Genomic DNA, 17117 nt, shown 5'->3' with positions numbered 1-17117 from the left:
TCTGGGTTTGGTTGGCTACCCAGGCCTAAGCAAGTGAGGGATAGTAGGTACATGAGTTCTAGAGCAGAAAAAGTATTTGTGCTTCTTCTGAGTAGATAGAAGAACCATAGCTGGTGCCATTCTCTTAGGCTTAGACGAGAGGTGCGACAGAACCGTTTCTGTGATCCTATACCCAGAAGCCCTTTGTTCTGTTGTTTTGTTTTAATAACTTCACTACCAGAAGACTCTCAGCCCTGCTGAAAAACTTGCTCTTAGCTCAGTGTAGCATCAAGGAACAAGCACAACTTTAGAATCAGAAGACCTAAACTGAAATCCCAGCTCTGTCAGTTCTTCGCTGAATAACCTTGAGCAAGTCCCTTGTCCTCTTTGAGCTTTCGTTTCCTCGTGTCTAAACTGCATAGGATAATAATAATGTATATACTTTTTAAGGTTGTTGTGAGGATCAAATGCAGTCTCATGTATCTGAATATAAGTTTTAAAATATGATCCAGGTTCTTAACAGAGATACTGTGACATGTGGTATTGCTGCCCACACCTCAGGCAGTATCATGCCGTCTTAACAGATGTTACCATCTCTGATTAAACCAGTTGTTTATGTTCTTCTTTAAATTATCTTTTTGAAAAAATCAAAGTAAATTTTCAAACGGAATTTTTATCACCTCAGTGAATGGAAAATCAGTATTTTTAATGCACATTAGGATAAATGTACAATTAAGAGTTTATGCACCACCTAAAATTATGTTTCTCCAATGGGATGCACACACACTTCGGGAAATTGTAGTGGTGGAAAGAAGGTTGGTCTCAATCTGATAGTCTGATTCTGATATTTAGTTTCTATCACCCTAAGCAAAATACTTCATTTTTCTGAGCATTAGAGTCATCTGTTCAGTGGGAGTGATAATACTAATACTTTCCTCATGGGTTAATTTTACCCATGATACTATCTAACACGTATAGGAGTTTCTTACTCCAGGTGGGGTTGAGGGACAACATGAGCTTTTAAATATCCGAAGGTGAAATTGGCAAGATATAAATCTTTAAGATTTGTGGCCCTTTAAACAAAAAGGAAAGCAAGTTGAGTTCCTTCCTCACCTCCAAGACACTGAGAGTGAAGTACCAAGTGAGAAATATTCAGTATTCTATCTGCCAGTGATAGATCTTTGTTCTGTACCTGTGAGCTGAAGCAAAGACGTGTGAGATATCAGTATTGGAAATAGGAGTATCTGAAGACTGTCATTGACCCTGGAACAGCAGAGGAGGAATTTTAAGGATGTTTAGAACTTGAAATAAGGTTGAAAGAGAGCTTCTAGACAACAACCAGCATGCATCTAGATAATATATATCTAGCTGTCTATGTTTCTTGACCCAAATTCACAGCAGCCTTGTAAAGCAGACTGTTACCTCCTACTTCATATGCCAGGCCCTTTGCTTGGTGCTTTAGCTAAATTATATATTATCCTCACAATACCCCATAAGGCAGGTTCCAGTAGCCCTCTTTATTCTTAAGTAAACTGAAGTTCAGAGAGAAGAAAAAAACTTATCTGTAATTACACAGACCTGGCAGAAACTGGATTTAGACTCAAGCTTGACTAATTCTGAGTGTGTAATCTTCTAAGACTAATAATGGCTGCTTTAAAGAAAATGAACTTCCTGTCAGCCTTTCAGTTACCACAGGTAACTGTTAAGACTTGGAGCCCTTAGCTTTTGAGGCAACCAGCCCTGCCCTAAGGACTTTACAGATTGTTCGTGTTAATTTTTTTTGGAGCCAGGTGTATTATAGCAAAGCTTGCTCTCACATGATGCCATTACTTCTCTGTTAATATTACCCTCTCTAAGCCACCTTCCACAGTTGCCATCACAAAGATTTTTCAAATATGCCAACATGACCACATCCTCCCCTGCATTCCATCTTATCCTCAGGCTCCTCTGCTAAAGTCCATACTCTTAGCCTGGCATCCAAGGCCCTCTATGATCTGGCCCCAGTTGGCCTCTTCAGTCTTATCTCTTGCTACTCTTCTCTCCGTCTCTCCGTCTCTCCGTCTCTCCGTCTCTCCGTCTCTCCCCTCTCTCTCTCTCTCTCTCTCTCTCTCTCTCTCTCTCTCTCTCTCACACACACACACACACACACACACACACACACACACACACACACACACACACACGCTTCAGCCAGACTGAACCACTTGGAAATTCCCAGAAAGAACACTCCATGCTTACTTTCAACTTGAAGCTTTTCTGTATACTGTCCACTCAACCTGGAGCACCCTTTTCCTGCCTGCATAAATCATATTTATCCTTTAAGACTCGGTTCAGAAGTTATATTTTCCAGAAAGCTTTGCCAGACACCAGAGCCCTTCTATAATTGCAAATCAGGGGTTCCTTGTCTGTGCCCCTGTATTAAGTGCTCTGTAAACAATGATGGTAATAGTGTTAGTAGTTGTTATTCTTAATGAGGCTGGTACTATTTAAAGTCTGCTTTTTATAGTTAGGAAATGCTAAATAGCTTCTTTTGTTGAATTACATGAGTGGGAAATCAACCGCAAGGGAACTCTACTGACTGCCTTTGTAGAAAAGAGCCAATGAGGTCAAAATTCTGAGTAATTAAAAAACAAAAAAACAAAAAACCTGTTTTCCTCATCCTGCAAATTAGTCTCAAACCTAGACTGGAAATAAAAAATATTTTATTTAAAAATGGGAGTATTCTTTTTATCTCCCCCCCGCCCCGCCTCCTTGAATTTATCAAGGCCTTCAAATGCATCATCTTGGTGGGATATTTGTAACTGTAGGACTATTAATGCTGTCATCTTTGTTGAGCATATTGAATGTATACAGTGTGTGTAGTGTGTATCCAGTGCCTTGGGGGCCCAAAAGTATCGCTGCCTATGAGCTAGCCTGGAATGATGGAAAGAATATGTGCTTTGGGTCCAGAAAGATCGGTGTTTTATTCTTAGCTTCACCAATTACTACCTTATGCTTTTGGCCAAATAAGTTCTCTTTTTGTGCCTAGACTTCTGTGGGCATGCTTCTTACTGTCTTAACTTATGTTTCCTTCCAGCAATCAGAGAAGATGGCATGCCTGGAGGCCGGAATAAGAGCATTGGGCCAGTCCAGGTGAGTTCTAGGTCTTACTCTTTGTGATCTACCCTGAAAGCTCAGGCCTCCAGATGCTCCTGTAGCTGCTCACCTTGATCCTCTTATCTGCTGCTAGGGGGAGCCATCTTTACTTTCATTCCTGTAAAACTGCTTTTAGAGCCTGGATATGAAAGTGCTTTGAAAATCTTAAATATATAAGATAATGGTTAAAGCTCCACTTGTGATGCCTCAACTCTTCCTAAGGATTTTTACAGAAGATGAATCCAATTCTGGTTCTAAAGCATCCAGCAGATTTTTTTTTTTTTTTCGCCGTGCCACGCGGCTTCTGGGATCTTAGTTCCCCGACCAGGAATTGAACCCAGGCCGTCCGCAGTGAGAGCACGGAGTCCTAACCACTGGACCACCATGGAATTTCCCAGAGGACTTTTTATGTCAGTCACTTAAGGTTGTAGTTACTTAGTCTGGCAGAAATCAGCAAGACTACTTTGCCGTTCAGTGTCGCTAAAGATATTTCAGCAGAAAGTTCATTGATTGCCTGTTTGTAAAGTAGGGAAGGTAATACTCATTCAGTCCCACAAACATTTACTCAGTATTACTTACTCTGTACCAGGCCCCCTGTACTGTAAACTCAGTGTAGTGGGAAAGACAGATACGTAAACGGACATCGTAATACAGTGGGTGATATCAGAGGTTGCCCAGGGAGTACAGAAAGAAGGCGCTTCTTTTCTGTTTGGACCAGAGCCATGGTTGAGGACTGAAGACACTCAGGAAAGGCTTCCTGGAGAAAATAAAGTTTGAACTGAGTCTTCAAGGAAAAGGAAGAATTAGCTATGTTGAGAAGGGGTGGAAACCCAAACATCTTTTATTCCTGCTAGACAGAATAGACTGTAAAAGGAATCTTCAAGGAATGGCAAGGAGTTCATTCACTCAGGCTAGAGCACTGGGCACATGTTGTGAAGTGACAGGAGATAAGGCAGATTCCTTGAGTTTGGAATCAGTTCTCTAAAAAGTGGCCTTCAACCAACTTTGATTATAGCTCCTTCAGTAAAGCTTTTGTGGGGCCAGCCTGCATCGCTTGTTCTTACTTGGCCAGCAGAAGAACTTCATCATGATAGAGAATTGGATCTGCTTACGACCCATGAAGTGAATCCTTCAGTACCCTAGTGGGCAGGGACCATGATTCAAGGATTATGGGGGTAGACCAAGAGGCAACTACTAAAAGGTTTTAAGTAGAAAGAGGGATATGGTCAAATTTGCGTTTTGGAAAGATCATTCTAGCAATGTGAATTGTTTATGAGGAGCTGGGTAAGGGTCAGTGAAACTGGTGGCAGAGAAAAAGCAGTTAAAAGGGCTTTATGGAAGTCCAGGCGAGAGATATAGACAGTGTGGTTTCAAGTAGGACAGTGATAGTGCAGATTGAAGAGAGAGAATAGATTGAAGAAACGTTTAATAGGTAAAATTGATAGGATTTATCCAATTGAATGTGAGGGAATGAGAGAAAGATAGGAATTCAGAGTTGGTTTTAGACATACACTGATGATGTATGGGAGGGTTTTCTGTCACATGAGCTTGGTGCACATATGCAGTCAGGTGTGGGTGTGTGCTGCATTCATTCTCTTTTTTAAATCAAACATTTTTATTCATTTATTCAAGTCATATGTGTCTCTTGCAAATTTATTTCGGTCTCCAATTCATAGCTGCTCTTTTTTGTGTGGTAAAAAACATGTAACAGGAAATACACCTCCTTAACAAATTGTTAAGTGTACAGTACAGTAGTGTCAACTAGATGCACATTCCGTACAGCAGATCTCTAGAACTTCTTAATCTTATCACTGAAACTTTATACCTATTGAACAGCAACTCCTCATTTCGTCCTCCCCCCAGTCCCTGGCAACCACCATTCTACTTTCCGCTTCTAAGAGTTTGGCAACTTTTGATACCTCATATAAGTGGAATCATGCAGGACTTGTCCTTCTGTGACTGCTTTATTTCGCTTAGCATAATGTCCTCAAGGTTCATCCATGTTGCAGCATATGACAGGATTCCTTCTTTTTTAAGGCTGAGTAATATTTCACTGTATGTATATAGCACATTTTTTGTTTGTTTTTGCTTTGTGTTTTTTGTTTTTAATTTTTATTGGAGTATAGTTGACTTTATGATGTTGTGTTAGTTTCTGCTGTACAGCAAAGTGAATCAGTTTTACATATACATATATCCACCCTTTTTTAGATTCTTTCCCCATATAGGTCATTACAGAGTATTGAGTAGAGTTCCCAGTGCTGTAGAGTAGGTCCTTTTTAGTTATCTATTTTATATATAGTAGTGTCTATATCTCAATCCTAATCTCCCAATTTATCCCCCCCCCATTCCCCCTGGTAACCATAAGTTTGTTTTCTACATCTGTGACTTTATTTCTGTTTTGTAAATAAGTTCATTTGTACCATTTTTAAAGATTCCACATATAAGTGATATCATACGATATTTTCTTTGACTTACTTCACTCAGTATGACAATCTCTAGGTCCATCCATGTTGCTGCAAATGGCATTATTTCATTCCTTTTTTATGGCCGAGTAATATTCCATGAGTAGTATGTACCACACCTTCTTTATCCATTCCTGTGTTGATGGACATTTATTTTAGGTTGCTTCCATTTCCTGGCTGTTGTAAATAGAATATAGCACATTTTGTTTATCTATTCATCCATCGATGGACATTTAGGTTGTTTCTACCTCTTGGCTAAAGTGAACATGGCCTTGGCTGCAGTGAACATGAGAGTGCAGATATCTCTTCAAGATCCTGATTTCAACTCTTTTGGATAAATACCCTGAGTGGGATTACTGCGTCATATGATAATTCTGTTTTTAAGTTTTTGAGAAACCTCCATACTGTTTTCCATAGTCACCACACCATTTTATTGATATATTCCCACCCAAGTGCACAGGGTTCCAGTTTTCCCCATCCTCTCCAGCACTTCTTATTTTCTGGAGTTTTTTGTATGTTTGTCTGCTTGCTTGCTTGCTTGCTTGTTTGTTTGATACTGGCCATCCTAATAGGCATGAGGTAATATCTCATTATGGCTTTGATTTCCATTTCCCTGATGATTAGTGACATTGAGCATCTTTTCATATGCCTGTTGGGTATTTGTATGTCTTCTTTGGAGAAATGTCTATTCAAGTATTTGCTACTTTTAAAAAAAATTAATTTATTTATTTTTAGCTGTGTTGGGTCTTCGTTGCTGCACACGGGCTTTCTCTAGTTGCGGCGAGCGGGGGCTACTCTTCATTGTGGTGCGCAGGCTCCTCATTGCGGTGGCTTCTCTTGTAGCAGAGCACAGGCTCTAGGTGCGCGGACTTCAGTAGTTGTGGCACGTGGGCTCAGTAGTTGTGGCTCACAGACTCTAGAGCGCAGTCTCAGTAGTTGTGGCGCATGGGCTTAGTTGCTCCGCGGCATGTGGGATCTTCCTGGACCAGGGCTCAAACCTGTGTCCCCTGCATTGGCAGGCAGATTCTTAACCACTGCGCCACCAGGGAAGTCCCTAGTATTTGCTTTTTCTAAGCAGGCTGATTAATTAGTTAATTGAGTATTGAGTTGTAGGAATTCCTTATATATTTTGAATATTAACCCTTTATCAGATATATAGTTTGCAAAAATTTTCTGGAAGTTGCCTGTTTGCTTTGTCGATTGTTTCCTTTGCTTTGCAGAAGTCTTTTAGTTTGATGTAATCCTATATTTCTATTTTTGCTTTGATGTCATATTCAAGAAGTCATTGACAAATTAGGGGTATGGGATTAACAGATACAAACTACTATATATAAAATAGATAAGCAACAGGATAATACTGTATAGCACAGGGAATTATACCCATTATCTTGTAATAACCTGTAATGGAATAGAATCTGTAAAAATACTGAATCACTCTGCTATACACCTGAAACTAACACAATATTGTAAATCAACTATACTTCAATTAAAAAAAGAAAAAGAAATCATTGCCAAGGCCAATGTCAAGAAGCTTTTTCTCTATGTTTTCTTTTAGGAGTTGTACTGTTTTGGGTCTTATGTTTAAGTCTTTAATCCACTGAGTTGCTTGTTGCATATGGCATAAGGTAAAACTCTAATTTTATTCTTTTGCATATGGCATAAGGTAAAACTCTAATTTTTTTCTTTTGCATATGGATATCCGATTTTTCCAACACCACTTGTTGAAGATACTCTCCTTTTCCCATTGTGTGGTCTTGGCGTCTTTGTCAAAGATCTTTTGACCATATGTCTGGGTTTATTTGGGGGCTCTGTATGTCTGTCCTTGTGCCGGTACTTTACTGTATTGATTACTTTAGCTTTGTAATATGTTTTGAAATCAGGAAGTGCAAGGCCTCTAGTTTTGTTGTTCTTTCTCAGGATTGTTTTGGCTATTTGGGGTTCTTTGTGGTTTCATATGAATTTTAGGATTGTTTTTTTCAGCAAAAAAATGCCATTGGAATTTTGATAGGGATTACATTGAATCTGTAGAACACTTTGGATAGTATGGACTTTTTAACAATATTAAGTCTTTTAATCTATGAACACAGAATGTCCTTCCATTTATTTATGTCTTTAATTTCTTTCAGCAGTGTACAAGCCTTTCACCTCCTTAGTTAAGTTTTTCCTAAGTATTTTATTCTTTTTGATACTATTGTAAATTAGATCGTTTTCTTAATTTTCTCTTAGATAATTCACTATTAGTATATAAAAATGCAACTGATTTTCTATGTTGACTTTGTATCCTGCAGCTTTGCTGAATTCTTATATTAGTTCTAATAGTTTTTTGGTGACATCTTTAAGTTATCTACATATACGATCATGTGTCTTCTGTGAACAGAGATAGTTTTACTTCTTCCTTTTTGATTTAGATGCCTTTTGTTTCTTTTTCTTGCCTATTGCTCTGGTGAGGACTTCTAGTACTATCTTGAATAGATGTGGTAAGAGTGGGCATCCTTGTCTTGATCCTGATCTTAGAGGAAAAGCTTTCCGTTTTTCACCACTGAGTATGATGTTAGCTATGGGCTTTTCATATATGACCTTATTTGTATTTATTCTTTTTACATTTAGATACAATAGAAAGTTTATCCATTGGGAAGGATTCTTAAGCATTTCCTCAGTGAAAAACCTTCCTCACTGTTACCTAATGTTTTTTGAGTACCCACTGTGGCTCTCTCACCATGCCAAGGGATCCTCAGTCATTTACATCTCCAGACTCTATGTTCTCTCCAGAATTCAGGAGACTGATGCTCAGAAAAACCTATTTCATCTGTCATTGCTTTTGGGGTTTTGATACTGGGCATATAATTTTCCTTTTAGTCTTTTACTGTTTCTAGGTGGTGTGTTAGGAAGAGAGAGCTGTTATCTCCAAGTTCTTAACTGTGTTTAATTGTAATTAAAAATAAGAAGTGATAGAATTTCCATTTATTGAGCACCTGTTGTGCACCTGTACTTAATAACTTTATCTTAGATTAACCTCTTAAGTCTGTCTGACTCAAACCTGTATGCTTCTTTGCTCCAGCACCCAGTGAGGGAATCATGAGCTATGAGGGAAGTGGTATTATCTCCATTTTACCAATGAGGGAGCTAAGGCTCAGAGAACTTGAGTGATTTGCTCAACAGTACGTACCCAGCTAGGAAATGACAGATGAGATTTACACCCAGATTGAAGCACTCCCAACAAGTTCCATCCCCTGTTCAATGCATTAATGATTGCTTAGTGTCCCATGAGACCCTCAGGGAGAGACAAGTATAGTCCAACTTTGACTTCCAGCTGGAATAAGCTTGATTTTACCATAACTGGCCCTTTTTGCCAAGCTCAAGTACTTTCATGACCTCGACGTTCTGGTTTTGCTCTCACCACCATCACTGAGGCTGCACATTCAGGGCCTCAGTAGATGGCTTGTAATTTGATGGCACCATTTGTCTTCATGTGTCTTATAAAATGTAAACAATAATTTCAGTGTTCTAAGGACCTCTAAGAGAAAAGATTTGGGGTTTTTTTTGCTACATGTGACTGAATAAAAAAAGCAAATCCTCTAATTCAATATGCAATCCAAACTATTTTAAACCAATCACTCAACTTGAGCACCAGTTAAACATTTCTCGTTTTCCCTCAAAGTCCTCTGTGTTGGCTAACTTCCAGTTCTGAATGCCTGTTCATATCTTGATTGGAGCAGCTCAAGGTTCCCTCACAGGCAAAGAAGTATGTAGGTTTGTGTCAGACAGACTTGGGAGAAAATGTCCTCACAGGCTTTCCATAGGAACAAGAAACAAATATTCATCTGGCTGTTTTTCCTTAGCACTCGCTCTCATTTTGTGTGCTGACTTTAGCCAGCTTGGCCTCAACTCTGGATTAAACACTTTAGAGAAGAAGTGTGTGTCCACTCCCTATATGGCATAGTAGCTAGAGCACTGGACTGAATACTTGGCTACTTTGGCCTCTTCCTCAAACTCCTGCTCAGACATGGGCAAGTCAATTTGCTTGTCTGAGCTACAGTTTCTTCTTTTATTCAGTAGGCTTAGAAATGTCTTTCTTACTAAGAAATCTCATGCGAAGGTATATAGTCAGTACTTAGTAAGTGGACATTTATTCATTTATCCAACATGCATTTATTTGAGTACTGCTTTTTTCTAGATCCTGTCATAGCCTAAGGTCTTATAGAGGATATTTTTATGATACATTACCATAAGTGCTATAAAAATAACAATGATAATCAAGATATCATTGTCAGCCTTCCATAATAGTTGTTATGTGCTAGGCCCTTTTCTAAACATGTGATAATATATTAACTAATTTAATCCTCAAAACAGTCCTATGTGATAGATACTATTATTCTCTCCACTATACAGGTGAAGGAACTTAGGTTTAAATAGTTGTATGACTTGCTCAAGATTGTACAACTAGAAAGTGGCAGAACCTGGATTAGAACAAAGGTGATTTGACTGTAAAATTCAAACTCTTAACCGTTATGATATTCTGCCTCTCTCAGAATACACAGAATTATGAGTGGATAGAAGAAGGACCTAAAATTCTGTCTGCGCTTAGTAATAGAAGGATTCAAAAAGAAGGTGACATTTGAATTGGGTCTTAAATGGCAAGTAGGAGTTTGTTATTGAAGAGTGGTGTTTCAGCAGCAGGAAAGAATAGACTAAGGACAAAGAGGAGTGTTGAGGAACCTAGAGGTTTTGTGGCTGGGAGGAGGGTAAATGGACAAAAGGAATGCCATGGTGAGCCATAGTGCTGGCAGGCAGGCAACCAAGCTTGTCCTAAGATTAGTGAAAGAGAGACCTAGAATATGTGGGTGGAGGGGAGGGGATTTGGCTTTCTCTCTAAAGAGTTCTAAGAATCCCCATGAAGTTTAAATAAGGTCTCAGTCCTAAAGAAGGAACACCCAGTCTAACATATATCAATTCCTTGTCAAAGATATCAGAGGAAGAGATCGAAAGGATTATGTCTGGGCAGGAATTTGAGGAAGAGGCCAGTCACTGGAGCAACCATGGTGACAGCGACCACAGTTCCCCTGGGAACAGGGCTTCAGAGAGCAACCAGCCCTCACCAGGCTCCACACTGTCCTCCAGGTGAGCTTCAAGGCAAACCCAGCATCATCTAGGGATCACCCAAAGAATGGACCCACAAGCAACCTCTGAGCTGGGCTGGGTATTCCTGCCAGTCTGTCTCAGCCATTGTACTCTTGCTTCCTCAGTCTTTTGGGGTTGGGGTGACGATGATGCAAAGCAGCATTTTACAGCCCATTTTTTAGCTAAAGACCTTGAAAATGTCAGCAGTCTCTTCGGCAGATTGATAAAGTGCTATAGCCACTGTCCGTGCCCATACATTCTTCACCTAACAGAATAACATTTTAATTGTAGCTCTTTTCTCTCACTTACTTTATCATTAAAAAAAAAAACCACATTGACAATATAGAATTAAGTTATCATTTCTCTGCCTCAGCGAGAGTGAAGATTTTCACATTATAAATTTTAGGAAACAGTGAAAACTTTTCAAGTTAGTCAGATTTGCTGGTGTCATGAAATACCAGTTTGAAGACTTTTGGTTCTAGAATGATACCTTAAGTTAGTTGTTAGGTTTGAAATGTAGCCATCAGCTACCAAGGAAGATTTTCTTTCTCCAGAAATCTTTATTTTAGGACAGGGGTTGAGAAACATTTTTTATAAAGGCCAGATAGTAAATATTTTAGGCTTTGCAGCCCACACAGTCTAGGTCTCAACTACTCAGTTCTGCCGTTGTAGTGCGAAAGCAGCCAGAGACAATATGTAAATGAATGAGTGTGGCTGTGTTCTAATAAAACTTCATTTACCAAAACAGGCCATGGGCCGTAGTTTGCCAGCCCCTGTTACAAGAAGGGTCATCTAGGTAAAACTAGTTGACTGTTAGATTTCTCCAAGAAAGGTGGGGAAGATAAGAATATTCCTTTCTCTTGATATTTCATTATAACTTTTATTCATTCGTTTGTTCCTTCCTTTGAATGTTTAGGGAGTTGTTGCCACATGCCAGGTTCTTTGCTAGGTGCTGGATTTGTTTTATGGCCTGGCAAGGCACTTAGCCTGTTTCTGACTTAGTTGTCCTAGCAGTATAAAATATAAACACTCACCTTTGTCATCATAGTCTATGAATATTCTATGAAACTCTCCAAATGTGGCACCTATACAGAGAGGTCATTTAACCAGTGTTTTTCAGTACAGCTCTGCCAAGTTCTGGGTGTCCAAAGGTGAGCCACACATAATGCACATTTGCACAGAGACCCCATCTAGTAAGGGAGACATGCATGTAACCATTGATTATGTCCTTAGCTTAATGAAGACAGAGTTCATGGCCAAAGAACACCTGAGCCACCTCCTAGCTCACTTCCTTTGAATAGGCAGTAGACCTGTGATGTTTCTGCTTGACATGAGACTTTTCTCTCCAGTAGGTCTGTGGAACTAAATGGATTCATGGCATTCAGGGATCAATACATGGGGATGTCTGTGCCTCCACACTATCAATATATACCGCACCTTTTTAGCTATTCTGCCCACTCTCCACTTCTGCCCCCACAAGCTCGCAGTCTGGATCCCCAGTCATATAGTCTGATTCATCAGCTGGTGTCAGCCGAGGACCTGGAGCCATTGGGCACGCCCATGTTGATTGAAGATGGGTGAGTAAGCCTTGGTCTATTTAGCCCTGTAGCTTCAAAGTGGTCCCTACCCCACACCCATCTTCATCCCTGGCTGCTGTACCCCAGGCTTTGGAATGAGTTGGGGGATAATAAGCAATGACTCGAGCATCAGAGGACAAATCTTTGCTTATTGTTGAAGTTAGTGGTCCCTCATTTTTCCCTTGAGCATCTTTTCTCATAGAGTGGGGGCTATTTATCAGTCCTTATGGAGTTGGGATTAAAGGGCTTTTGTTTCTGTTTGGGCCGAGGTACGCCAGACTCTGGAATGGGTCTGAGTGCTTCTGTGCCAGAGATGAGCTGTAATTCTGGGAATAGTCATACATTAAGTTTAGGCTTCTTAACAGGGCACTCAAGGCACTAACTGGTTGTGGCCTGTCTGTATCCCTAGTCAACATACTCATCAGTAGCCTAGTGCGGTGTGCTCTGTGTGCAGGCCTGAGTGGGTGGAAGGAATACTCTTTCAATCCTGTCAGCTCTGCCTGAGTAGATAATAGTTCAGCCCACCCATTGCTGTACTCATTATTCATTTAGCCTGGAGCATAGGCTGTTTGAGTGTTATTAAGCTTAGACCGCCCCCTCTGCCCCAAAAGGTGTCCTGAGATTTCTTAAGCTAGTTTCCAATTTCAGAAGAGGAAATTCAAATGTCTGCCTACAAAAAGGCCACCACCAAAACCTTTATAAATCTGATGTGGGGGTGTGGGGAAGAGTCATGACAGGGGCCTTGAGAGAAAGAAAACTGGGACCCCATCTCCTCCAGCCCAGAGATGAGAAATGCCCTGCTCCTTCCATCCCGCAGTAGCTTAGTTTCCTGAATTTGCACCACCAGGGGGTGCAATGAGAGCAAGAAAATCTTCTGAACCTGTTCTATTCTCTTTCAGCCATCTCGCCCCGAGGCTCATTTTTGTGCCAATCCCTGTATTGAGTAGGCACCAGATTCACCCTAATGGACCTCTCATTTCCAAAACTGGTGCAAAAGTGACTGGGGAAAAAAAAAAAAAAGTGACTGGGAATTTTTTTCTAACACATGGAGCATTAAAAGTCATACTCCCTGATAATTGCACAAATTTCTAAGCCTCCTTTCCCCTTTGCCACCTTTTCTTTTCAAATCTGCCCCTCCAGCCCTGAGCTTACTGCTGGCCCCAGTCCTGTCCCTTTATCATTAAACTGAATTGAATGGAGCTGGAGATCCTTGGTCAAGGGCAAGGAGCCCACTGCCAGAGACCCTTTGTGCCCTTAGGAGTACTCTCTCCCTTTGCCCCCATCCTCACCATTCTGGCCACTAGAAGTAACTTTCTCCTGTTCCTACCCCCCCAGATATGCTGTGACTCAAGCAGAGCTATTTGCCCTGCTTTGCCGCCTGGCTGACGAGCTGCTTTTTAGGCAGATTGCCTGGATCAAGAAACTGCCTTTCTTCTGCGAGCTCTCAATCAAGGATTACACGTGCCTCCTGAGCTCTACGTGGCAGGAATTAATCCTGCTGTCCTCCCTCACTGTTTACAGCAAGCAGATCTTCGGGGAGCTGGCTGATGTCACCGCCAAGTACTCACCCTCTGATGAAGAACTACATAGGTGAGAGCTGCTGGCTGGGGAGAAAGTCTCAGGCAACCAAACCATTGTCATCTCTGCAAGGCAGGGCTGCCTGACACTCCGAAGGCTGGGCATTAAAGCCACACATGGCTGGACTTGAATCTTCCCTCTGCTGCTGACTAGCTTTGTAACTTTGGTCAAGTCTCTGATCCTCAGGTTCTGAATTTATAAAGTGGGGTAATGACAATACCTCCCCAACAAGGTAGTTGTGAGGAATAAATGATAATGTGCAGCAAAGCTTAGCAAGTGCTAAGCTGTTATTTTGGTCACATCTGGATTACTGAGATAAGATAATGTATCTGGAAAGAACATTTCCTACAAGGTGAGGGGGCTCTGAGCTGTAGTTTACAATCCAAGAAAAAGACTCAGGAGTTATTGTGGTACCTACTGTGAGCCAAGCACTGGGCTTGGTATTTTACGTTATTATCTTTCTTTGTCACAGCCTCCAGCACTGTAGGTGTTGTTACGCCCATTTTACAGATGAGAAAACTGAAGTTCAGAGGGGCCTACCCTTGTGGGTTTTGGATTTGAACCCAGAGCCTGGATTTGAACCTATGCCTGCCCAACTGAAAGTCTAGGCTCTTTCACTGTATCTCAGATGCAATGAGATAAGAGAATGGGACTGAAATACTAAACTCTCCTCCTTGATGTTTTCTGGCATAAAGTTTCATCGCAGTCGGCTAGGATCCTTCTAACCTCCCTGCCTAGAGCAGGTCTTTTACTCACTCACTTTGGAGACCTGGAGCACATGGTGACACCCCAAAATCAGGAAAATGATCTCTTGATACAACTTTTCTGACTTACTGATATATCCATGTGAAAAATAAAGTTTAAATCGCATTTTAATAGTCCTTTCAATAGTTCACCTTTATTAGACAGTTTAAAATAATGGAAGTCATGGGATTCCAGAGCACCAAGAAAGAGGGAAGAAAAGGTTCCTCCATCAAAGAAAGCTGGAGAAGGTAGAGTACCAACCCCCAAACTTCTCTACACAGGACTGAGGTGCATCTCCCTCTGCCACTTAATCACCATGGCATAAAGATAAGTTGAGACTTAGGCTGGGAGCAAAGCTCTAACACCTTCAAGGGCCCTTTGCACAGCTGAGGGAGGGAGGAGTCTGGGTACTTTCTCCCCTTGGTTTTCTAATATTTCCTTATTAATGATGCTTACAGGCTTGATGGTAATCTATAAATGACAGAGTTTTTAACCCAGATGACATTTTGTCCTTAAACAGAGCTATCTGATTTTGCAGATAACCTAACCCCTTGTCTTGAGCCTCTAATTCATTGTTTCCATCAAATTCCTGTCTCCTGCTCTGTATCTCTGGGCTGACTGAGTGTTTGGATAGTAGTCAGCCTGCTCTAATATTGTCAGGGTTTGCAGAGCTGGCCCAGTGAGCCCAGCCTCCCTATTTGCCTGGAATCCACCAGTGCAGCCTGAGGCTGCCTACAAAGTCAGCCTGTGGGCTCCCCTCTCTATAGAATGGTGAGTTTTCCCATGCCCTCTGCAGGTAGGCAAGAATCACTGGCCATGCAGGGTTCTCTGTGGCTTTAAGCTTCATGAAAGACACCTCATCCCACTGTTTCCAATCCCTTGAGCCCCAAGAGCAAGGCAGGGACCAGTAGCAGCTGAACTAGTGAGGGAATTTTTATTTTCTAGGAAGGGTCCTTACCAAGGAGAATCTAGAGCTGCACTATCAAGTATAGTAGCTGCTAGCCTCAGGTGGCTATTTAAGTTACTTAAAATTAAAAATTCAATTCCTCATTTACAGTAGCCACATTTCAAGTGCTCAGGAGCCACATGTAGCTAGTGGCTACTGTATTGGACAGTTGCAGATATATATATATATTTCCATCGTCACAGAAAGTTGTATTGAACAGTGCTAACTCCGGAACACATGTTGCAGCTGAGCTTGCAAGTGGGTTCTGAGGATAAGAAGTAGATTCGTTGTTAGGACTCTCATTCCACTGTGGAATCCTTCAATGGAAAAATATAGGTTAAACTTCAACATGTTAGTTCAACATGCCCATTTACTGAGCACCTGTTGTGTGTGCCTGGAGGAGGGGTGTTGGGATAACAGATAATACAGACATGGTATCTGAGATGAGAGCCCGTATTCTTGGTTTAGGCGACTGGGGGGCAAATAGAAGCAGATAGAATCTACAGTTCAGGGTGATATTAGTGGAGATTGAGGGGCATATGAGGGACTGTGAAAGCATAGACTAAGGAGTGAGTACCTCTACTTGCATAATCAGGGAATGGTTGCCAAAGAGGAAAAGACATTTGAGCTGCATCTTGAAGTGGCATTTTTCTAGGTAGATTATAGAGAATAAGAGGCAGGCAGGAGAATAACACAGAGTCCTAGAAGTTAGAGATTCTGGGTGGTTGGTTTGTGCAGATAACCAAAAAGAAATCCTGTGGATTAGGGTATAGAGAGAATATATCTGAGAGGTAGAGAAATGAGGGGAGAAACGACAGGAGAGAAAGGTACAGGAAAGACAAGTCATGAAGGTGCTCAAATGCTAATCTAAAAAACTCGGATTTTGTTGTGTGAATTGTATTAAGTCATGGGACGTTTTTAAGTAGAGCAATTACATGTCAGGTTGCATTTTGGAAAGATCCCTGTGGCTATAAAGTTCAGGATGGATTGCATAGACAAGGCTAGAAGACAGTGGCTGTGTTGGAAGCTGTTCCATAGCCTAGGTAAAAATAAACAAGTCCTGGACAAGGCAGCAGTGACCATGGGAATAGAGAGGGCAGCACAGAGTTAAGAGATGACAGGGAGGTAAAGTCAGTGGGACCTCAGTGAGTGGAAAAGTTGGGGATACTGCCAGGCAGGTGGGCACCGATTCTCTTAGCCAAGATAATGGAGCCTGGGAAGAACAAGTTGAGAGATGAGCCGCTCTGAGTTTGACTTGGGGTCTGTTGAGTCTGAGATGCATGTGGAACTGCCCAGGAGGCCAGAGGAAATGGAAGTACGAGAACCTTTGGAATCAGGTTCATCACTGTAAGGCAGTCCCCAGACTGTGGAGAGTGTGGAGTCTGTAATTGTCCACAGCTCTTCCCTACCTTGCCTACTCTGGCGTTACTCCCACTCCCACAAAATGCCTTTACTTTTTCACAGCTGTTGAGTGCAAGCGAGTTCCTGCTGTCATGAAAGGACTTTTCCCAGATGATACATGACCACCTCCTTTTCTCTTCTCAAATATTGAATCAAATTTATGGTGCCCATTTTCCT

General features: G+C 41.2%; 1 protein-coding gene across 3 annotated transcripts in view; it reads left to right on the top strand.

Annotated features, from left to right (window-relative positions):
- Nucleotides 1-17117, top strand: part of NR6A1 (nuclear receptor subfamily 6 group A member 1) — a 211771-nt gene that overhangs the window by 179026 nt on the left and 15628 nt on the right. For 2 of the 3 annotated variants that reach the window (XM_036854798.1, XM_036854801.1), the window contains exons 4-7: nucleotides 3056-3111; nucleotides 10540-10694; nucleotides 12044-12271; nucleotides 13607-13861. In XM_036854798.1, the coding sequence (XP_036710693.1) occupies nucleotides 3056-3111; nucleotides 10540-10694; nucleotides 12044-12271; nucleotides 13607-13861 (694 nt within the window). The remainder of the gene's footprint in view (nucleotides 1-3055; nucleotides 3112-10539; nucleotides 10695-12043; nucleotides 12272-13606; nucleotides 13862-17117) is intronic. The other variant, XM_036854799.1, reaches the window with a different exon arrangement.

Source organism: Balaenoptera musculus, chromosome 6 (assembly GCF_009873245.2).
Source record: "Balaenoptera musculus isolate JJ_BM4_2016_0621 chromosome 6, mBalMus1.pri.v3, whole genome shotgun sequence".
NCBI classification, from domain to species: domain Eukaryota; kingdom Metazoa; phylum Chordata; class Mammalia; order Artiodactyla; family Balaenopteridae; genus Balaenoptera; species Balaenoptera musculus.
Note: the sequence above shows the minus strand (reverse complement) of the source record. Positions and strands in the feature narration are given on the sequence as shown.